The sequence below is a fragment of the Mixophyes fleayi genome, chromosome 2, assembly GCF_038048845.1.
Source record: "Mixophyes fleayi isolate aMixFle1 chromosome 2, aMixFle1.hap1, whole genome shotgun sequence".
Lineage (NCBI taxonomy): Eukaryota > Metazoa > Chordata > Amphibia > Anura > Limnodynastidae > Mixophyes > Mixophyes fleayi.
In genome coordinates this window covers 315,433,891-315,458,896 of record NC_134403.1, presented here as the reverse complement: position 1 = coordinate 315,458,896, position 25,006 = coordinate 315,433,891, and the positions used below count along the sequence as shown (strand labels likewise).

Sequence of the window (25,006 nt, the reverse complement as noted above, 5' to 3'; positions counted from 1 at the left end):
TAGAAGCAGAGAGAGAGAGAGAGCAATAAAAAAAGTCCATTGTAAGATGGGAAACCTTTTATATGCTGGTGACAGGTTGAGGATGTTACAGTTAATGAATACAAATAGGAAAAAATAGTGTTAACTAGAGGGCAGTGGATTAATGAGGGGGCAATGTGGACAAAGGGGTGTTTTGCAGGGAGTGTGAAGGGTCATTTAGTTCTAAAGACAACGTCATGAAAGGATAGTAATAAAAGCAATATATTAAACATTGGGATTTAAAAATAAAGGGAAAGAAACAGAGACAAATACATTTCGGAAATGTAGAGAGAAAAAAAGAAAGGTAAATATACCTAGTTACAATGTCCAGGGCAGTTAGGGAGGAGGCGCAGAGTCAGAATGTGGTAGGTGAACATTATTTCTGGATATCTTTATATGTTGTTCAATGTTTGTTCCACTGTGTTGTTTAACTGTGTTTCTTGCACTTTGTGGGAGAACCACTGAGGGCCTGATTCAAGTCCAAATGCGACTTGCACATAACTTGCATTTTTAAGAGCACAGAACTTGTGCATAGTTCCGACCGTATTCAAATCTCAAGATACGTTTCGATTTAAATCTGGGTGGAAGTACTTGCCGTACTTAGACACAGAGACTGCAGTATAAACACAATAAAAGGTCACACCAACACATTAAAAAAAATAATAATCATGAAATAAAATAACTACTGATATCAACATAATCATTTATATAAATATTAAATTTCAAATATTATTTTTGTTATATTATCTACATAGATAATGATTTTTTTAATGCGTGCTGTATATCATATTTCATCATCATCATTTATTTATATAGCGTCACTGATTTCGCAGCGCTGTTCAGAGACCTCATTCACATCAGTCCCTGCCCCATTGGAGCTTACAGTCTAAATTTCTAAATTCCCTAACATACACATGGCCACAGATTCCAGAGCTCATGTGACAGGAGGTAGGAGGGGTTGTGGTGACGTCTATGCCTCACCATGGCCCCTGCTAGGAAATTCCACATTTCACTGCATTTTGCGGTCCAGGAGGATGCCTACTCTTCTGGAGGTCAGGGAGGACTCCCCGAAATTCAGAAGCCTCCCAGAAATTCCGGGAGAGTAGGCAATTATGCACTATAAACAATGTGTCTTTATAGCCTATCTTACTTGCATACAGATGTTCTGTGCTAGCTAGTGGCGTGCATACGTGTACTGTCGTGACAGTCATCACTATCAGTCGCATATACACTAGTCCTTTAGTGAGTACAAATGATACGGCTGAAAAGAAGTGTACTTACGGACAACCCAAGCCTTGAATCGTCCGCACCTGCGTTGGAACGCCCGTACTGTACATAGGCTATGTTAGGCCACCCCCACCCTTCCCTGTTCCGCTTATAAAATCATAGGCAGTCCTGTGTCATTTGCGTTCGGACATGTATTGCATGCAACTGCGTTCATTGCCATAAGGTTTGTTTCTAAGCATGCACAGAGCTATTTTGCGAAAGATACGCTACATCAAATATATATATATATATATATATATATATATATATATATATATATATATATATATATATATAATTATGTCTCGTTTTATGATGCTAATATCATATTAACAGCAATGGGACCAGCAAGTAAACGTTATGCCACACAGTAGTGCCTCAGTTCACATTATGCCTCATGATTGTGCTCCCAATCCATATCATGCCTCATAGTTGTGCCCACAATTCAAAGTATGCCACAATTGTCCCCTCTAGTCATAGTATGCCACATAGTTGTCTACCCTATTCATAGTATGCTACAGTTGCCCCCCCATATTCATAGTATGCCACAGTTGTCCCCCTATTGATAGTATGCCACAGGGATGTGCCTCCTAATGATAGTATGCCACATAGATGTGCCCCTCAATTTTTAGGGCCGCTCTTATTTATCTTTGGAGACATGTATCTTCCTCTCCAGATAACCAGGAGCTGCTTCAGTAAAGCAGCAGAAGACGGCTGACACAGAGCTTCTGCGCATGCGCAGAAGCTCCATTTCAGCCGTCATTGGCTGCTTTAGTGAGACAGCTGCACCGCCGGCTTGCCAGACAGAAGTGGTCCGCATGCCACGTCTGGTACGCGAGCCTGCGCTAAACAAATGGACGTACGCCTGAACATGAATCAGGCCCTGAGTGTAGAAAATATGTTGGACACCATGAGACATCTGTCCCCTTAGACTAAATGCTAAAATATAATAAGGTTGGTTTCAGACCAAGTTACATGTGTGCTGATTGGTCAGTTGAACAAAAGGAATGCAATTACTGTGTATCAGGCTAGAAACGAATCAGGTCATAATGGTGTTATAAAATATGCATCAACACAGGTAATAAATACTAACAAAATGATGTTACATACTTTAAAATCCACAAATTGAACCGAGATGAGTCAATTATATTACAGATATGAAATCAGATAAAGGAGAAGATGAGAGTTGCAGTATTTTAAAGAAGAGATATCTAAATAACTTAAAGGCTATTGTTGTCATTTATTTACAGTGGATTCACAATAACCTTAATAGTTCAGGGGCGCACGGAGGATTGTCAGTATTTAACTTATGTGCAAAACAGAAACCTAGTTTGCACCCCTTGCATTGTAACATGGTTTTGTCCAGTAGACTGAAATAAGATACCTCTTCATTTAAGATCCTTAATGAATCAGGCCCTAGATCACTAAGAGGACTACATAATCAGCACCCACAATACCGACTTGATTTACAAGACACTAACTAGACCATAACTACCACAGGCTACGCCCAGGTCGGTCCAGTATTTGAAGTTAATACCCTGAGTACAAATCTTTAGCTCTTAATGCTATTTTTAACTTTCACTGACCGCGAGGCAGCGCAGTGCAAAGCAGCTGGTGGAACAACAACCCACATGCCCATACCCGAATGCCGCTGTTTACAGAGAGCTGCAGAGTGCTAATAAAAAGGTCAAAGAAGTACAAAGTGATGCCTAATATTCAAAATGGGCCTAAGTCATTACTGAGAGCAAAGCATAAGAAAGGAGTAACTTTGCACCTGGGTAAAACCATTCAGATTTGGGAGCAGGAGTGAATAATTTGTGCAGGGAGGTTTAAACAAAAAAGTAATAATTTACTGCAACAATTTAGTTACTCTTTGTTTCCAAATTATGGGGTGAAGGTGTTTTCAGCAGTGGAATGGCTTAGTTTTGCTTTGTCCAATCTATTAATGGGATTTCTAATGACAGTAACCCTGCCAGCGGTATGTACTGCTGGCACCATATATGTAGAGCAGTATGCGGCCTCCTTATCACTCTGAATATTAATCTCTGTACAGTTGTATATTATTCAGCTACCACTGTGATAAGTTAATGTAGCAGTATGCCAAGGGTTCCCAAACTTTTGCAGTTCGCGGCACCCTTAGAGTCTCCAAATTTTTTCAAGGCACCCCTCCAAAATAATTATTGAGCAGTCCTGTTTTAGAAGTAGTTGGGTCAAAAAAATGTAATAAGTATTTAGGTCAGGACAGAAATACTTATTTAGTTGTATGCAAAAATGCCCCCTCTGCATCCAGACACTCTGCCCCCTCTGCATCCAGACACACTGCCCTCTCTCACACTGCCCCCTCTGCCCTGTCACGCTCATCCCCCCTCCTCTGCTCTGTCACGCTGTCCCCCCTCCTCTGCCCTCTCTCACGATGTCCCCCCCCCCCTCTGCCCTCTGTCACGCTGTCCCCGTCCTCTGCCCTCTGTCACTCTGTCCCCGTCCTCTGCCACGCTATGTCCCCCTCCACGGCCCCTCTAACGCAGTGTCCCCTCCACTGCCCCTCTCACGTTGTGTCCCCCTCCACTGCCCCTCTCATGTTGTGTCCCCCCTCCACTGCCCCCCTCCTCTGCCCCGCTGTCACCCTCCTCTGCCCCTCTGTCATACTCCTGCCCCGCTGTCTGCACCGCTGTCACACTCCTGCCCCGCTGTCTGCACCGCTGTCACACTCCTGCCCCGCTGTCTGCCCGCTGTCACACTCCTGCCGCGCTATCACACTCCTGCCCCGCTATCTGCCCCTCTGTCTGCCCGCTGTCACACTCCCTCTCACTCCTCTGCCGCGAGCCAGCCATAGAAAAAAACCAAAGAGCACATAAACTTACCAATCCGCGCGGCACCGGGACCCAGCAGACTCCTCTCTCCCGCAGCTGTCACTGAATATCGACGTCAGTGACAGCTGCGGGAGAGAGGAGTCTGCTGGGTCCCGGTGCCGCGCGGATTGGTAAGTTTATGTGCTCTTTGGTTTTTTCTATGGCTGGCTCGCGGCACCCCAGTGACAGCGCCGCGGCACCCCTGGGAGCCGCGGCGCACACTTTGGGAACCACCGCAGTATGCCATTTTTTATGGCCATGATAGATCTTTATTTGATAAATATACCCTATGTATTGCGATAACAAATAAATAAATAAACATATGACATTTACAGTTTGGGAAGATATTCCACAGAGTTTTGGTGTACATAACAGACAATTGAGTATGCATAATGTCCCCTAATTATTGCTGTTATAATGAAATTTAGGAATAGTTAGGAACTACTTGAATCATATCTAGGTCTTAACCTGAAAGATTTGTATTTGTATACTATTTGCAACAGAAATGTTCTAATATAGCCAGAAGTATTTCTCATTGACAATTGATACATTGTTATGTACTGTCCTAGGCTATAAAGGCTATGGGAAGTTTTGCCTATTCTGAATACATAGCATAGTTCTCTATCTGATTGCACAACTCTGTGCCCCCTGCTCTGAGAGCACACCATAGCAGCTCCCAATCATAGCCCCACTAGTAAGTGATAGTAGGGGTATGTGCAGCCAATTTCCATTATGATGCCATTGTTCTGCTGTGAACCTGAATAGTGGGATACCTGCGTTGTAGCCTTCTAGGTGTGTGGCCAAACAGCACAGTTATGATTGTTCTAAATTACTGAATTGCAGTATTTGTGGTCAGTAGGACTGAGCATATCCAGGTATCAATACAATCCATATGGATGAAGATTTAATGCAAGTGATTTTCTGTACTAGTTCTAATTTAAGGCACTTTATGCCCTACTCCTCAGTGCACAGTCTACCTTCAATAAGCATTCATTCAAGCGCTGTCGGATCATCTTATGATTACCCACAGAAGCTGCATCTTGCTGCACTAAGTTTTTATACCATTCAAAGAACAATATATTTTGCCGCAGAGGAATTGCAACCTAAGTGCCTTATCTTCATACAATAGATAAGATTTAGGAATTGTTCTTTCAGGCAATCTAGGGGCATGTTTACAGTAGCACTGTTAAGGCAATATAATATTATGTTTTAATTTCTTTTTTAGCAGTCTTTGCTGTGCCTATCTTCCCAGTAAAAATAATGGAGAAAGGGGTTTTGGATAGAGCAGCGTGAACTTGCACAGTTCACTATTAAATATATATGTTGCATTCAGTCACAGTGCCTGATGCTTCATCAACTCTAAACATAGCTGTGCCTGGGAGCTATAAATATATGCTCATGTGAGATTTGTTTATCTCTGTTATCCCAATGGAGCAAAAATTAGGTATTTGTACTGCAATCGTAGGGATCACTAATCCCTTTGCTAATATGCATGTGACTGTTTGCAAGACAGTATGCATTATTTAGCTGTTTGTCTGCTATTCACTTGTGTACATACTCGTCATTACCGACTCACCTTATGCTTGTCAAACAGTTGAGGTGGGGCAGCACGGTGGCTAAGTGGTTAGCACTTCTGACTTACAGCACTGGGGTCATGAGTTCAATTCCTGACCATGGCCTTACCTGTGTGGGGTTTGTATGTTCTCCCCGTGTTTGCGTGTGTTTCCTCCCACACTCCAAAAATATATTGGCTGCTAAAAAATTGACCCTAGCCTGTGTGTGTGTGTGTGTTAGGGAATGTAGACTGTAAGCCCCAATGGGGCAGGGACTGATGTGAGTGAGTTCTCTGTACAGCGCTGCAGAAGTAGTGGTGCTATATAAATAAATGGTAATAATAATATAATTTCATTTTATAAAAAAAATAAAAAAAAATCTCCCCTAACTAGGATATACATTAAGTAAGCATACTCAGTTATTTACAGTGCCATTTTATATCATGTCAGCCTATGTTTAATGATTAATTACTGCTGTGTGATTCTATGGGGGGTATTCAATTGTTTGTTTTAACGCGCTAAACCCAAAAAAAACGAGCGCTCTAAAAATATTACCGTTAATACGGTAATTACTCGCTAAATTTCATCTCGCAGCTCCCTGAGCAGCGAGCTGAAATTCAGCCGCTGGCAGCGAGTAAGTACCGTATTAACTGTTTACGCGCGCAAAATTACCGTATAACATGAAGTTTTTTTAGAGCGCTCGTTTTTTTGGGTTTTAGCGCGTTAAAACAAACAATTGAATACCCCCCTATATGTCCAATGTCCTGTGCCCTCATGTTGTTGGGAGATAGAATATTCTGCCCTCAGATATCACACAGCAATCTATAATGCACCTTGTGCTGTCTTCTGATGTTAGGCTTAGAAATTTTCAACCAATGTATTATCTATAACGATTTTACCAATAACTGAAAAAACAAAACAGAAAAAAGGCCCGATCAGCATGCCAATTCATGTTCCCACACTGTACAAGTTCTACACAACTTACCTTGAGATCTGTGCTCTTCATCTGTCATAACCGTCTGCTGAATAGATTGTGACTCTGTAAACCCTACGGAGATCCTGTTTGTGAGTACATACACACTGCAGAATTGGAACGACATTGTTCTTTTGCTTGAGATTTTTGGTTCAGTTTAACAATCGTAGCGTGTACCCAGCCTTAGTGTCACTCTATAATGCTGTTTTATCATATGCTGCCTGTGTCATTGTACTGCACTGTGCTTTTTATGTAATACATTGCAATGATCTGTACCACACTACAGAGGTATATGGTGTTATGTGATGTTCTGTATCATTCATTTATAATCATGTGACCCTAAATACAGTAGCAAAGACGGTTCAACTTGAAAGTATTACTTTGTAGACCTTTAAACCCTGTTATGATCTTGCTGAAAGCTATAAAAAGCTGTCCATCTTGCACAGTCATTGCTATTCTGCTGCCTATTTCTCCAGCATACATAAGAGTACAGATAGGGACACGCTGTACTCCCTCCGTCCCATGTTCGTCATTTGTTATGCTAAAAAGACTCATCAGTAAGCACTGTGTGTTTCTTTATAGAGATCAATGATTTCTATGTGAGCCTCTATTCACCATCCATCTATTTGTCAATAACTGTAGCAGAGTACGCGTGGACCAAATTCGGATGGATAGCTAATACACAGTATATTGGTGGATAATGTGGCCGTTCTAAGTCTGTAATGTAACCAATCATGGTTCATCAAAACATTTATAATCCTCTCATTAAAAGCTTATTGTGTGCTACGGCTATCTTGCTAATTAGGAATCATGTCTGAATATTATTGTTTTGCACAATCCCAGTCATCTATTTATTGTATTTTTAAGAATAATATAATTAAATTTGCAGACAACAGTAAAGTAAAGAAAGAATAACTGAGCTGGCCCAGCAGGAGAGCGAGCAGTAAGGAAAAGTGTTCTCCACGGCTGCTCTATATTGTCTCGGGTCTAAGCGCTGCTTAATCACAGCTAGAGCAAGAAGGTCACACTCACTTCCAGTACTTACATGTGAACTAAACCTTAGCGAATGTTGGGTGTTTCTCTATAAAAATGTCCCAAGAGAAAAGGAAATTTATATTTACTAGTGGTAGTCTAGCCGGTTGAAATTTAAAGTAAGGCTAAGCCCAAACCCCTGTATATGAAAATGTACCAGCGGGTTATCAGTACCAAAGATATTCCAGATAAAACTATTGTAGGAAATAGTTGTTATGTGGAGTTCCTGGGGCCTGATTCATTAAGGATCTTAACTTAAGAAACTTTTTATTTCAGTCGCCTGGACAAAACCATGTTACAATGCAAGGGGTGAAAATTAGTATTCTGTTTTGCACATAAGTTAAATACTGACTGTTTTTTCATGTAGCACACAAATATCAACTTTAAATTTCAGTGTACAAAATAGGCTATCAAGTATTTGTGTGCTACATGAAAAAAAAGTCAGTATTTAACTTATGTGCAAAAGAGAATACTAATTTGCACCCCTTGCATTGTAACATGGTTTTGTCCAGGAGACTTAAATAAAAAGTTTCTTAAGTTAAGATCCTTAATGAATCAGGCCCATGGTCTTTAAAGGCCTGATTCATTAAGGATCTTAATGTAGATTCATTATTGTGTTGCTACGGTTTGCAGAGTTTGGCTAGTATATAGAGCTCTTTTAAAGTCTCCTTTGACAAAACAACAGCCTGGGGACATGGCATAGTGGCATGGGCAAGAGGGGTGGCAACCATCATTAGAGAGCATGCTATGACATCATTGAGAGCATGGATAGCTCCAGATATGGGAAAATGACACCAGGCAGAAACCCCCTACATTTAGAATAAATGATTCCCTATAGCTTATAACTAGCAATATACCTCCTCTAACCTGCTGTATTTTACTTATCAAACCCATTGTATAGGTCTAATGAGTGCAAAGCAGAGACTTCTTCCCCTTGGCCACTAGGGGAAACCTGCTCCTTATGCATGGAAGGGTACTTGCAAGGCAACGACACTGGCTCTACCCCATTCATACTGACACCCTTCAGGTTATACACTTGGAGCCTGATTCATTAAGGAACTTAGGCAACAATTTGAGTAAGTTTTCTTATTTTGCAAATGAGTTTATTATTTTGCACATAAGTTAAATACTGGCTGTTTTTTCATGTAGCACACAAATATTTTTAGATTTCAGTGTACAATTAAGCTATGAAGTATTTGTGTGCTACATTGAAAAACAGCCAGTATTTAACTTATGTGCCAAATAATAAACTAATTTACACACATTGCATTGCAACATGGTTTTGTCCAGAAAAAGAAAAGTAAGAAAACTTACTCAATTTCTTGCCTAAGTTCCTTAATGAATCAGGCACCTGATGCTACTGAATTCAAATTATCAGCTTTAATTACTTTATGTGCTGGAAATTGAATTTAGTGACATTGAATGCATGATGCTGCATACTCTACTGAAAAACACTGCAGCCAGTCTGCAATGACTGAAAACAGAGAGCTGCCTACACAATGAACATAATGTGCAATATCAATTATCTTGAATTCTATTAATGTGAGATAATTTACAAATATATTTCAAATTGTCACCTTATAATGGATCAAATTGCATTTTCGGTTTTTTAACTCTTTAAACTGTGTTTTGTTAGTTTTTTTTAATTCCAGCAGTTTTAAAGGACAACTAACCCAAAATACAAGTAGCCTTTATAAGAGTTACTAATGACAATCACTTATTATGGGCCTGATTCATCTACGAATGCAGTGTGAACACAACTTGGACTTTCAAAAAAAAAAAGAAAAAAGCATGCAACTTGTGCATTTCTACATCCGTATTCAAATACAAGCGGATCTCTAGAAACATTTTCATTTGGATCAGGGTATAAGTATGCTCTGGCTATACGTTAATTGCCGTATGCAGGCAGACAGAACAGACTACACGATACGCACATGAATATGTGCAACATGCATGCCAAAAAATATTTTATAAAACAAATGAACAAATCTTAATACAATAATTAATAAAGATATTTGTGAAAAAAATGTAAAATTATTTTTTACATGAAATACATAACTTTGGATGTTCTTAATGCATACTGCACATAAAATGCATGTTCTGGCAAGCATATGTGTAGTCATCACTATCAGTCGACACTGACACCTGCCCGGTAGCTGGTGCAAATGATATGGCTAAAAAACACATACGATCAAGAAGCCCTGAACTTGAATAGGCCGCATCTGTGTAGGTAAGACCTTACTGTACATTGTCTACATCCTTCCGCCCCTTCCCACCAACGTTCCGACCTTCATATTGTAAGCGGTCGTCAGTGTCAGTTGTCCACAGATGAATCAGGCCCGTGTATGCGATGTGTTCCATACCTTCACAAGACTTTAAAATAATGTACATTCTACTTACAAATGCTTTGCAGCCGAGAGTATTGTTCTTTGTTATTAACCAACCTGAGTCTAAAAGAAGCTGCCTGTAGTGTGAGCACTGACAGGATGTCCGCTGTGTGTAGTTAAATATATTCTACGCAATCAGAATTTTATTTCACATATCTTCCATTGTGATAAGCAGCTTGTCACATGATCTTAAATTCAAGTACAGTGTTGATGAAAAGCTGAATGAAAATATTTACATGATGTCAGATGTGATTTTAGCCAGGAATTGTGCCTGAACTTAGCTAACAGCAAATCAGTCTGACCTCCAAAACTGACAAAATGTCCTTTGACCTTTAGTACTCAAAGAGCTAGTGATTGAATTTTACAGCGTTAGTCTTTCCATTCAGTTGCTGCATTTATGGATGCACACAGTACTGGCAAAGACATATCTTAGAGGAGACATGTCATGTAAAATAATTATCACAGGAATACCTCTCAGGCACGTTTAGGCTATTAGGGTGAAGGACTACCACAAACATGAATAAGCCAGGAACCAAATGATTCTATGATGTCTCATTGCTTAGTATTGAGTAGAGATCATTTACAATGGCTGGAACAGATCTAAATGTTGCATCCCATATTGCCCTACTGATCCTGTTTTGTGCACTCCTAGGGGTATATTTACTAAACTGCAGCATTGAAAAAGCTGAGATGTTGCTTACAGCAACCAAACAGAACCTAGCTCTCATTTTGTAGAATGTACTAAATAAAGGATAACTTGAATCTGTTTGGTTGCTATGGGCAACATCTCCACTTTTTCAAACCCGCAGTTTAGTAAAAATACCCCCTAAAATGTGTATAAATGAACTTGAGTCCACCACTCTTTAGAGATGTTTTTGGTCCCTTGGTTGATGAACATGTACAAATAAGTCCATTTACTACATATGTCTGTATTAATAAAGAATCTAATGAAAGCATAACACAATTTACAAACAAAAGCAAAAGTGCAAACAGATACATCTATGCACAGGTATAGGATCTATTATCTGGAATGTTTGAGACTTTGGAGTTTTCCAAATCAAAGGTACCCTGACATTCCCCTCCTCATAGCTCCACATAGTTCATATAGAAAGAATAATTTGTCACCATGTCTGTGTGTATGACAAAATCATACTCATAAGCAAAAAAAAAGTTTTCCTTCCATTCTGGTTTTCAGAGCTTTCAGAACTGTAACTCAATATACTAATGTATAAAGGTCTGTCACTCTCTATAATGCTATGAAAACTGATTAGTTAGTGTAGAAAACAGTTAGTGGCCATGACAATTGGACTGTGCTGAAAGCTTTAATGTATTTGAATGTCTGTGTTACCTGTCAGAATTTAGTGGAATAGCCTCTTTCTCTTAAACCCCTTCACCTTCTTTTTTCAAACAAGTTTTTTTTCATGTTCAGAAAATACTACTAGTTTGCTTATTCCACACTACAAAAACAAAAAAAAATACTATCCAAAATTGCCAAAAAAGTGTTTTGTTTTTTTTATTGAAATTGCAACAAAGTGATCTAAAAGCAAATGCGTGTATTATTTTTTTTTTAGCACCACCAAGTAATACTTTGTGGTTCTCATTTTAGCATCAATCCACATTTCCAAAACAGCAATAAGCAGGATTCTACACATAGTATTTCATAATAAAATCTGCACTTGCATAACATGTGTAGGAACAATATGGATAGCCCAACAACGGATACCATTTTGAAAACTAGACAATATGGCATATAAAATGAAACCAGGATGGGGGAGATGTGGGCATTACAACCCCCTTATTCCCTCCCTGAACTGCTTAATGCTTTCTGTAGTATAGATAATTATTGTCTGGTTTTCACCAGTTAATAACTTTTAAGGGGGTACCTCATAGATGGCCAAACCGAGTTTCTAGGTGCCTGGCTCATCATTACTTTTATGTAGGCAGTGGTCATGGAGGTGTGGCTTAATGACATCATGATGATGACAATGTTAAGTCCTGCCTACTCCCCCCATCCACCACCAGCACACACTTGTACCACTATAACTATGCCAGCAAGCACTCGACACTAAAACCCACTTTATGTTCTACAATACGATGCCCTGACAATAATGGTATTTCTCAAATACTGTACATCCCTATTCACTCACTGCACTTTGCAGTACCAGCATTCAGTATGAATATATACATCCAATATAGCAACCATCATCTAGCTACCGCAGTGCACTGCTGACTATGTACTGTATCCACACTGATGCCATACACCCTTACAGCTCTTATAGCACCTGTCACCATCCACTGTATCAACATCCATAGCAGCCATTATCATACAGCGTACCAAAAGCAACAGCATGTTCCCATCCACAGTACCAACACTCAGACCATGTTATCATCCACTGTACCAACACCAATTACACTTATCACCATACATTATACCAACACCTATCACAATCCATAGTACTACTATCCACAACATTTGTTACCATCCACTGCACCAACATCCATAGTGCTCAACACCACAGTAATACCATGCACAACACTAATACCGTCCAGTAAGAACATTAACAGCTTCTGTCACCATACACTGTACCAACACCAACAGCACCTGTCACCATACACTGTACCAACACTAATAGCACCTGTTACCATCCACTGTACCAACAGCACCTGTCACCATCCACTGTACCAACACCAACAGCACCTGTTACCATACACTGTACCAACACCAACAGCACCTGTCACCATCCACTGTACCAACACCAACAGCACCTGTCACCATCCACTGTACCAACACCAACAGCACCTATCACCATCCACTGTACCAACACCAACAGCACCTGTCACCATCCACTGTACCAACAGCACCTGTCACCATCCACTGTACCAACAGCACCTGTCACCATCCACTGTACCAACAACAACAGCACCTATCACTATCCACTGTACCAACACCAAGAGCACCTGTCACCATCCACTGTACCAACACCAACAGCACCGGTCAACATACACTGTACCAACACCAACAGCACCTATCACTATCCACTGTACCAACAGCACCTGTCACCATACACTGTACCAACAGCACCTGTCACCATACACTGTACCAACAAAAACAGCACCTGTCACCATACACTGTACCAACAGCATCTGTCAACATACACTGTACCAACACCAACAGCACCTATCACTATCCACTGCACAACCAACAACACCAGCACCTATCACTATCCACTGTACCAACACCAACAGCACCTATCACCATCCACTGTACCAACACCAACAGCACCTGTCACCATCCACTGTACCAACACCAACAGCACCTGTCACCATCCACTGTACCAACATCCACTGTACCAACAGCACCTGTCACCATCCACTGTACCAACACCAACAGCACCTATCACTATCCACTGTACCAACACCAACAGCAGCTGTCACCATACACTGTACCAACACCAACAGCTCCTATCACTATCCACTGTACCAACACCAACAGCACCTATCACTTTCCACTGTACCAACAGCACCTGTCACCATCCACTGTACCAACAGCACCTATCACCATCCACTGTACCAACACCAACAGCACCTGTCACCATCAACTGTACCAACATCCACTGTACCAACAGCACCTGTCACCATCCACTGTACCAACACCAACAGCACCTATCACTATCCACTGTACCAACACCAACAGCAGCTGTCACCATACACTGTACCAACACCAACAGCTCCTATCACTATCCACTGTACCAACACCAACAGCACCTATCACTTTCCACTGTACCAACAGCACCTGTCACCATCCACTGTACCAACAGCACCTATCACTATTCACTGTACCAACACCAACAGCACCTATCACTTTCCACTGTACCAACAGCACCTATTACTATCCACTGTACCAACAGCACCTATCACTATCCACTGTACCAACAGCACCTATCACTATCCACTGTACCAACACCAACAACACCTGTCACCATACACTGTACCAACACCAACAGCACCTATCACTATCCACTGTACCAACACCAACAGCACCTATCACTTTCCACTGTACCAACAGCACCTGTCACCATCCACTGTACCAACACCAACAGCACCTATCACTATCCACTGTACCAACACTAACAGCACCTATCACTATCCACTGTACCAACACAAACAGTTCCTGTTACCATCCACTGTACCAACACCAAGAGCACCTGTCACTATCTACTGTACCAACACCAACAGCACCTGTCACCATCCACTCTACCAACAGCACCTGTTACCATGCACTGTACCAACACCAACAGCACCTATCACTATCCACTGTACCAACACTAACAGCACCTATCACTATCCACTGTACCAACACTTACAGCACCTATCACTATCCACTGCACCAACACTTACAGCACCTATCACTATCCACTGTACCAACACCAACAGCACCTGTCACCATCCACTGTACCAACACCAACAGCACCTATCACTATCCACTGTACCAACACTAACAGCACCTATCACTATCCACTGTACCAACACCAACAGTTCCTGTTACCATCCACTGTACCAACACCAAGAGCACCTGTCACTATCCACTGTACCAACACCAAGAGCACCTGTCACCATCCACTCTACCAACACCAACAGCATATATCACTATCCACTGTACCAACAGCACCTGTTACCATCCACTGTACCAACACTAACAGCACCTATCACTTTCCACTGTACCAACAGCACCTGTCACCATCCACTGTACCAACACTAACAGCACCTGTCACCATACACTGTACCAACACCAACAGCTCCTATCACCATCCACTGTACCAACACCATCAGCACCTATCACTTTCCACTGTACCAACAGCACCTGTCACCATCCACTGTACCAACACCAACAGCACCTATCACCATCCACTGTACCAACAGCACCTATCACTATCCACTGTACCAACAGCACCTATCACCATCGACTGTACCAACAGCACCTATCACTATCCACTGTACCAACACCAACAGCACCTGTCACCATACACTGTACCAACACCAACAGCACGTATCACTATCCAATGTACCAACACCAACAGCACCTGTCACCATACACTGTACCAACACCAACAGCTCCTATCACTATCCACTGGACCAACAGCACCTATCACTTTCCACTGTACCAACAGCACCTGTCACCATCCACTGTACCAACACCACCTATCACTATCCACTGTACCAACACTAATAGCACCTATCACTATCCACTGTACCAACACCAACAGTTCCTGTTACCATCCACTGTACCAACACCAAGAGCACCTGTCACTATCCACTGTACCAACACCAACAGTTCCTGTTACCATCCACTGTACCAACACCAAGAGCACCTATCACTATCCACTGTACCAACACCAACAGTTCCTGTTACCATCCACTGTACCAACACCAAGAGCACCTATCACTATCCACTGTACCAACAGCACCTGTTACCATCCACTGTACCAACACCAACAGCACCTATCACTATCCACTGTACCAACAGCACCTGTTACCATCCACTGTACCAACACCAACAGCACCTATCACTATCCACTGTACCAACACCAACAGCACCTGTCACCATCCACTCTACCAACACCAACAGCACCTATCACTATCCACTGTACCAACACCAACAGTTCCTGTTACCATCCACTGTACCAACACCAAGAGCACCTGTCACTATCCACTGTACCAACACCAACAGCACCTGTCACCATCCACTGTACCAACACCAACAGCACCTGTCACCATCCACTCTACCAACACCAACAGCATATATCACTATCCACTGTACCAACAGCACCTGTTACCATCCACTGTACCAACACCAACAGCACCTATCACTATCCACTGTACCAACAGCACCTGTTACCATCCACTGTACCAACACCAACAGCACCTATCACTATCCACTGTACCAACACCAACAGTTCCTGTTACCATCCACTGTACCAACACCATGAGCACCTATCACCATCCACTGTACCAACAACAACAGCACCTATCATCATCCACTGCACCAACACTTACAGCACCTGTCACCATCCACTGTACCAACACTAACAGCACCCATCACTATCCACCTTACCAACACCAACAGCACCAGTCAGCATCCACTGTACCAACACCAACAGCACCTATCACCATCCACTGTACCAACACCAACAGCACCTATCACTATCCACTGTACCAACACTAACAGCACCTATCACTATCCACTGTACCAACACCAACAGCACCTATCACTATCCACTGTACCAACACCAACAGCACCTATCACTATCCACTGTACCAACACTAACAGTTCCTGTCACCATCCACTGTACCAACACCAACAGTACCTATCACTATCCACTGTACCAACACTAACAGTTCCTGTCACCATCCACTCTACCAACACCAACAGCATATATCACTATCCACTGTACCAACAGCACCTGTTACCATCCACTCTACCAACACCAACAGCACCTATCACTATCCACTGTACCAACAGCACCTGTTACCATCCACTGTACCAACACCAACAGCACCTATCACTATCCACTGTACCAACACCAACAGTTCCTGTTACCATCCACTGTACCAACACCATGAGCACCTATCACCATCCACTGTACCAACAACAACAGCACCTATCACCATCCACTGCACCAACACTTACAGCACCTGTCACCATCCACTGTACCAACACTAACAGCACCTATCACTATCCACCTTACCAACAGCACCTGTCACCATCCACTGTACCAACACCAACAGCACCTATCACCATCCACTGTACCAACACCAACAGCACCTATCACTATCCACTGTACCGACACTAACAGCACCTATCACTATCCACTGTACCAACACCAACAGCACCTATCACTATCCACTGTACCAACACCAACAGCACCTATCACTATCCACTGTACCAACACCAACAGCACCTATCACTATCCACTGTACCAACACTAACAGTTCCTGTCACCATCCACTGTACCAACACCAACAGTACCTATCACTATCCACTGTACCAACACTAACAGTTCCTGTCACCATCCACTGTACCAACACCAACAGCACCTATCACTATCCACTGTACCAACAGCACCTGTCACCATCTGCTGTACCAATCCAGTGTAACAACTACCAAAAGACTTGTCACCATTAACTGTAGTAACATTAACATGTACTGTATCATGATTCACAACATCTGTACCAACACCAACTAAACACACTTATATTCATCAACAGCCATTGGAGCACTGTAAGTATTCATTCAATGTACCACTCTGAACTACTTACTCTCACTGTTAGCAGACTCTGTATCAGCACATACTGCATCTATGACCAGTCACAACACAAAACTACCAACATATATTTGTTATTTGCAAGTATGCATTTATCATACACCCACTTTAAAAGTGGGAATCAGAGTTTTACCACTCTACCTTAAATTCCATTTTAAAAATAACAGCATCTCATCTATCACCATTCTCAGTAGCATCGCTCACATCATATAACATCGTGAGCAGAATTAAATTCATCTAAATAGATCACACAAGTCATTTATCCCTGTATGTCAATGAAGCACAATTAGAGAATATGTCCTGTTTCTTGCAACCATTTCCCAGACCTGTTTGCAACCATACTTAAATAGTATACATAACCTTTCATTGCACCCTTAGGCACCAATATCTAAGGATCACCCTGCACCTGCCATAGTGCACACCTTTTACATGCAACTACTAATGTATGTACAGTACTGGGAATAAACATGCACTGCACCAGTGCCCATTATACCTAAGGGCTCTTAATGCATACAGTAGATACCCAACATGCAGCACTATAATTATAATAATCTTAGCTCACCTTCTTCCTCTCCCATGTGTTCCTCGCTCCAGGTGCAGCACAGTAACATCAACCTCATTCACCCCACGTGTGTGAGGCCACAGATAGGTGTGACAGCCTGTGTGTGTCCCTGTGTGCAGTGACTGTGTGAGCCGTGTCCCGCCTCTAGCTGTGCTTCCTTGATACTGTCCCCTGGATGGCAGGCAATGCTACCCAGAGATGCTACACAGCAGAATGGGAGGAGGGTGGACAACCATGCGGATTTCCCTGGGAAAGATGCACAATGTGTAGACCACAGCCTGGATTATTAATATGACATAGACAGCGTCGTGCAGACAGGAGCTGAGTTGCAATACTCAGAGCTTCGTCTGCTCGTTAGTAGAGCTGCGTCAAACCCGAGCAAAGCAATTACCACGTTGTAGGATGACGTCACCTCGTGTTATATAGAGCAGAACCATATACTCCCCATACTACACAATAATGTTATATGCACTGCTGATATTCAGTGGGTTCTTTATATAAAATGCCATAAATAATACTGGAAGTTGGACTTCATTATTTGTGCAGAGACTTAGAGCCTTTAAAGAGAGAAAGTCACCACAGATCTTTTAACATGATGCCACCTTGGCTCAATAATAGAGTATATTGTATTAAAAAAATAGAATTGCAACTTGCTGACTGTATGTTTGCATTCTTTTTTTTCTTTCCTGAATATAGTCTTTCTATACTACTCAATGCATTCATTTGTGGGGGAAAAAAATATTTAAAATTTAATTATAACATTTTACATGTTCTAAGTGTATATTAAAAAGCAACAAACTTTCAGGAAACAGGAAAATGTATGATATTTTTCTGTATGCTCTAATGGTTATTAAGAAGTAAAATATTGGAGATATACAAAGCAGTTTATTGCACCATCTGACTTATTTTTCTGTATTGATTTTAAATCTGTTCTGAATGAACAGGATGAGTGTGGTTGTTTGTTTGCACATTGTGAATGGAGGCAGTGAAGACTATCTGGTGTTATTGATTGGAGTTTGTCCCTGCTCTGGTTGTAGTGTGTGTCTATATTCATTAAGATTCATGTCGCAGTCATATCTCCCACAGCTGCTGTCTCCCTACTTTGTGTCATTGACATTGCCCAGACTAGGAACTTTTACTCTCTTTATCTCCCTCTATTCCCATAGGCCTCTCCCTGCATACTTTGCCTTGTTATCTTGGGATTCATTTTTATGCTTCAAGACACAGAGGTTTGGTAGTTATTTGCTGCCCTGACAATAAACAAATGACTAAATACAATAATTAATGAAGGCAAGGTCCAGGCTACTACCTGCTCAGTGGATTTAAGCTACAAAGACAGTGGGAAAACTTCATACTATAACAACTTACCTGTATTATAACAGTATGAAGTAGGCATTGAATCATACTTTGTAATTTAGAATTTAATTAGCATTGAGTCAGTTAAGGTTAATGTTTGATGATAGATGCTATTCCACACACAAGTCTATCACATTTTTTCGCCTACTGGAAAATCTCAAACTGCCAATTTCTTTGTAATTAAGTGCAGTGTAAAAACACCAGTACGTGTTAATTTAGCTATAAATTACAAGTTGTGTGGACCGCTGGGTCAATAGCACAGAGACATAGCACATGGGACTCCTCATGCCAGCTGCATTATGGCAAGTTTGGAGTTAATGATGGTAGTATATCAGTGAAATTACTTTAACAGAAAGCTCTCATTTCCACCTCTTCATACACCTTTCTCAATATTTAAACTTAAATAAAGAATTTATGATTATTCTTGATATTTATGGTGATTTAGATGTCACACAGTCTATGTAGCAGTTTTGTCTGTGATTGGACAACACACCAGCATCACCATTCACCAATATACTTAAGTACTGCTTTGGCTGTATGCTTGTTGGTGGTGCTGTGATCTAATGTGTGTGAGGTAGTATATGGTGTACTTGCGCCCCCCTTGTGCGATCAAGGGTTGCTTTGTGGTCGACCTTTGGTCTATGCAGTCTGGGCTTGCGTAGAATATCATTAGATTTTTAGTGGGAAGCTGGATGAAATGCTTAGGTCTAGGATCAGAAAACATTAGTGTTGGGCTTCCTGAACCATAATCTCTCCTGAGTAATGGTGCCTTCTATAGTTAGTAGTTTTATATAGAGAACGTACCAGAGGGCACCCTCTTTAAACATTTTCACATGACTTTGTCCACTTTGGTCTGTTTCTGGGAGAGCTACCTGGTTCTTGTAGGTGCCTCTCTTATAATCACTCTCTATTGGTCTGTGTTTCTGGGAGAGCTACCTGTCTCTTGTAGGTGCCTCTCTTATAATCACTCTCTATTGGTCTGTATTTCTGGGAGAGCTACCTGTTTCTTGTAGGTGCCTCCCTTATAATCACTCTCTATTGGTCTGTTTCTGGGAGAGCTACCTGTCTCTTGTAGGTGCCTCTCTTATAATCACTCTCTACTGGTCTGTGTTTTTGGGAGAGCTGTCTCTTGCAAGTGGCTCTCTTATAATCACTCTCTACTGGTCTGTGTTTCTGGGAGAGCTACCTGTTTCTTGTAGGTGCCTCTCTTATAATCACTCTCTATTGGTCTGTGTTTCTGGGAGAGCTACCTGTCTCTTGTAGGTGCCTCTCTTATAATCACTCTCTATTGGTCTGTGTTTCTGGGAGAGCTACCTGTCTCTTGTAGGTGCCTCTCTTATAATCACTCTCTACTGGTCTGTGTTTTTGGGAGAGCTATCTGTCTCTTGCAAGTGCCTCTCTTATAATCACTCTCTATTGGTCTGTGTTTCTGGGAGAGCTACCTGTCTCTTGTAGGTGCCTCTCTTATAATCACTCTCTATTGGTCTGTGTTTCTGGGAGAGCTACCTGTCTCTTGTAGGTGCCTCTCTTATAATCACTCTCTATTGGTCTGTTTCTGGGAGAGCTACCTGTCTCTTGTAGGTGCCTCTCTTATAATCACTCTCTACTGGTCTGTGTTTCTGGGAGAGCTACCTGTCTCTTGTAGGTGCCTCTCTTATAATCACTCTCTACTGGTCTGTGTTTCTGGGAGAGCTACTCGTCTCTTGCAGGTGGCTCTCTTATAATCACTCTCTACTGGTCTGTGTTTCTGGGAGAGCTACTCGTCTCTTGCAGGTGGCTCTCTTATAATCACTCTCTACTGGTCTGTGTTTCTGGGAGAGCTACTCGTCTCTTGCAGGTGGCTCTCTTATAATCACTCTCTACTGGTCTGTGTTTCTGGGAGAGCTACTCGTCTCTTGCAGGTGGCTCTCTTATAATCACTCTCTACTGGTCTGTGTTTCTGGGAGAGCTACTCGTCTCTTGCAGGTGGCTCTCTTATAATCACTCTCTACTGGTCTGTGTTTCTGGGAGAGCTACTCGTCTCTTGCAGGTGGCTCTCCTAGTTTCACTCCAGTACATAATTCTTAGTCTTCCTCTGTACAAGGAAACTGCTAAACATACAAACTTCAGTACTTTTATTCCAACCCACATTTTTGAGTGTGGGAAAGTAAAGCTGATGCTGCTATTTTTCTAAACTTGCTTAGGTCAGTGCAAGGTGAATATATACTAAGATTATAATAGGGGTAAAATACTTTCTGCTATGACTCCAGTATGTAAACAAATAAGTCATCAGAGTTCAGTTTGTGTGAGGGACAAGGCCGTCTCTATAACAAGACACACATGACATTAGACCATAGGCTCCAGCATAACAAGAGTGCATCAGCTGTTCAAGGATCAATCTGGAGGTTTTTAACTTATTAGGCTATATTGAAGCCATGGCTTTACCTCCACGTCTTGCACCCACATTTTACCAAATTCTGCCTGACGACCAGAGTTCCAATCATATTTCCCTAAAGTTTATTCTCTTTTGAATGAGTCACATGATGTGCACAGGATAACCATTGCTCCAATCCTATAAAACCATGTCACCAACAATGGCCTAAAATTTCCCTATACCTCTTGCAGAATGTGGCCAAATGGGGGGACATTAAGCTCTCTATAAACTTTTGGTCCCGGAGGATGGCTATATCTGCCCCTGTTATAATACCCCAAATATATATTGCCTTAAAGTCTGCTCATTTGCACTGCAATAACCATAATAATCACATAACAGTAAACAATAAATAAAACACAGAATACCATATTTCATTTAAAAAGATTTCTTTATTCTTTATTTTAAGCAAAATTAGTTTTAATAACTTTTTTTCAGTATTATTTTTACAAAAAAAGTGTTTTACTCTTTGTTTTCATTAGAGGCAGTAAGAGAGGGAATACACTGAGAAGAAGAAGATGAGGGGGTGGTCAGTAAACTAAGTCATTCACACATCAAACACACCCCTCACAGCCAGACACAGCGGGGTGATAGACTTACTGCAGCTTAAGGGTTACTGAGGGAAGGCATAGAGAAGACACCGAACGGGAGCATAGCCTGAGAGAAAGGGGGAGAGAGACCACACTCTACCTAAAATCTCACAGTTTTTATTTTTTTCTTCAATGCCAGAATGTTTAAATATGTTACAAATGTCTTTGGCAGCAAATTGTAAAATAATAAAAAAAAAAATTATAATTACATATATATCAGCTCTTGTCCCCTTCTCTCTTGACTATCCCCAGCTTCTAAGAAGCCTACCGTTCAATAAGCCCTCATAACAATAAAGGGTTAATACCTTCCACTTTTTATAGATCTGCAGAGAATGGCACACACACCTAGAAATACAGCAATGCTCTACATTTTGTGGCAAATACAAGGTACAAATTGCATATTTCTCAATTTCTGTAGCCAAAAAAGGATGATGCAGTTGAAAACGATTCTGTTGCGCTCCCCCCCTCTATGAGGGAAAAGTTACACACTTTATTAATACAAATAACAAAAATAAAACATATTCCGTACAGTTGCAGGCCAATTGCATTACAATGGATTCAATTCCAAGTATAAGTTACAACAACAACAACCTACTGGGGCCATGGTGTGAGAGACAGGAGCAAGATGCAGAGGCTGATTGGCAGCTTTTTTTTCCTTTTAAACAAGGGTCGAATCCTATTTACTGGCCCAAACAACAGGCCACCAGTAGCCCTCACATGTCCATTCTATTTTTGCAGGCAGTGCTTGAACACTCACTAGCCCTTAGGGGGTAAGCAGTGCATCTGTCAATCACTTCTCTGCTTGTCTATGGTAAGTGCAGCATAATAAGGCTCTGCTTATTGAAAAGTATTACTGCACCAGCCTCTGTAGTGGACAATTGGTGTCTCATGGTGGCCCACATGAAAGCCAAACCAGCCCCTGACTATAGATGTGGGCATGTCTGTGTATTTTACATATATATATATATATTTTCTCCATGTGCATTCATAGACTATGTTCTGTTATATTGCCATGTACACATACACACAGTATTCTTCATACAGCATCACCTTGTGTGTATACATGTGCCTGCTGCTTCATTAGTGTCAGACTGCTGGCTCGTCTTATAAAGTGTAGCTGCCTGACTCCTTATTTGCAGATGGACGTTCAAGGGCAGAAGGGCGGAAGAAGGGGGAAGGAATTTGGGGAAGGAAAAACAAGAGGGGATACTTGAATCCTTTTACATTCACACCATGCAGTAGCACCATAGTTGATGAGGTTACTCGTAGCTCTCTGACTGGTTATTTTCTCCGCCTGCCGCAGTACTTCCCTTGGCCACAGAGGCCGCCACCTGCATGGAGAAAGTCTTGTGAGATGTGGCAATAGATATAATCTTCCTTATTAGCCCATGGTATATTGTTGTTGGTTTGATCAAACATATGCTCCTGTATCAGATAATTAATATATTGGTTTGGTTATTATATCTCAGCGTTACGTATAATAGGCATACAACTGTCACTCTAATGCTTATTGATCAGTGCACATTTCGTACTGTGTCTGCTAGAAGTCTCTTCTTGCCTCTCCAGTGTCAAGTCACAGTAGTGAGGTATTACTAAGTAATGTAGTTGATTCTAGGTTTGGCACAAAAGAAAACAAATTTTGTAACTAATGACCAATTATTGAAAGGTATTTATCATGTGTATAGAATTTGGACTAGAACAGAAGATTATATTTTTATAATCTGCCAAGGTGGGGAAAAACCACATAAACACATGGTGCTGCACTGTCTGTTAATATGGTAATTACACCTTGGACCTAGGTGCAGCCTCACAAGTCTCTTGTAAAGGAACAAGCACTCAAAAAGATGGTATAATTTAACAGCTCCTAGGAAGCATTAGCAGTATATATGGACCCTTCTCTCATAAGAGCTTATTTATCCCTACCAGTCTATTATTGGTGACAAGTGGGATTTTTTTAACACCATTTATTGCCGATATAGAAATTGCAGATGATACTGACCTGGTGCGGTTACCGCTTCCATCTGTACTTGTACTTGCTTTTGTTATGTTATCTCCATCCTGAGATGGCGTTAACAGAACTGGTGTTATACTGCTGCAATTCTTATTAAAGTACGTTATCACCGGGGGTAACCACTTACATATATTGCATACGTCCCAATTCTAATCATGATGTAAATTGCGTCTCTGTGCAGAGTAGCGGTGAACGGGTCATACCTACCAACACTCCTACGGTCGGGATGGCAGGACAGACCCCCCTAAATAGGGACTGTCTTGCCTAAATTGGGACAGTTGGGAAGTATGGTATTGGGTGATGCGATAAAGAGCTCTATAGCCATCTAAAACATTAACTCGACTTTTGATAAATAGGGACCCTAGTCCTATATATCACTCTGACATACAGATAGTGCTCAAATCGTTGTAACAAATAGCACTGCAACTTAAAGGCTGAGGGCTAGATTTACTAAGCTGCGGGTTTGAAAAAGTGGGGATATTGCCTATAGCAACCAATCAGATTCTATCTCTCATTTTGTAGAAAGTACTAAATAAATGAAAGCTAGAATCTGATTGGTTGCTATAGGCAACATCCCCACTTTTTCAAACTCGCAGCTTAGTAAATCTAGCCCTGAGTGTTACTTAAAGTCATGGCCAGCCAAAAAAGCAGAAAACAAACAAGTGACCTCATAACAT

General features: G+C 41.5%; 2 protein-coding genes across 8 annotated transcripts in view; both read right to left on the bottom strand.

Moving 5' to 3' along the window:
• The window catches only part of LIMK1 (LIM domain kinase 1), a 76,134-nt gene extending 57,854 nt beyond the window's left edge, over nt 1-18,280 (bottom strand). The window contains exon 1 of the mRNA XM_075196631.1: nt 17,963-18,280. Coding sequence (XP_075052732.1) covers nt 17,963-18,020 — 58 coding nt within the window. The 5' untranslated portion in view covers nt 18,021-18,280. The remainder of the gene's footprint in view (nt 1-17,962) is intronic.
• Nucleotides 18,281-22,100: 3,820 nt separating this feature from the next.
• The window catches only part of ELN (elastin), a 79,654-nt gene continuing 76,748 nt past the window's right edge, over nt 22,101-25,006 (bottom strand). For all 7 annotated transcript variants that reach the window (XM_075196625.1, XM_075196628.1, XM_075196630.1 and 4 more), the window contains one exon: nt 22,101-23,649. In XM_075196625.1, the coding sequence (XP_075052726.1) occupies nt 23,600-23,649 (50 nt within the window). In that variant the 3' untranslated portion in view covers nt 22,101-23,599. The remainder of the gene's footprint in view (nt 23,650-25,006) is intronic.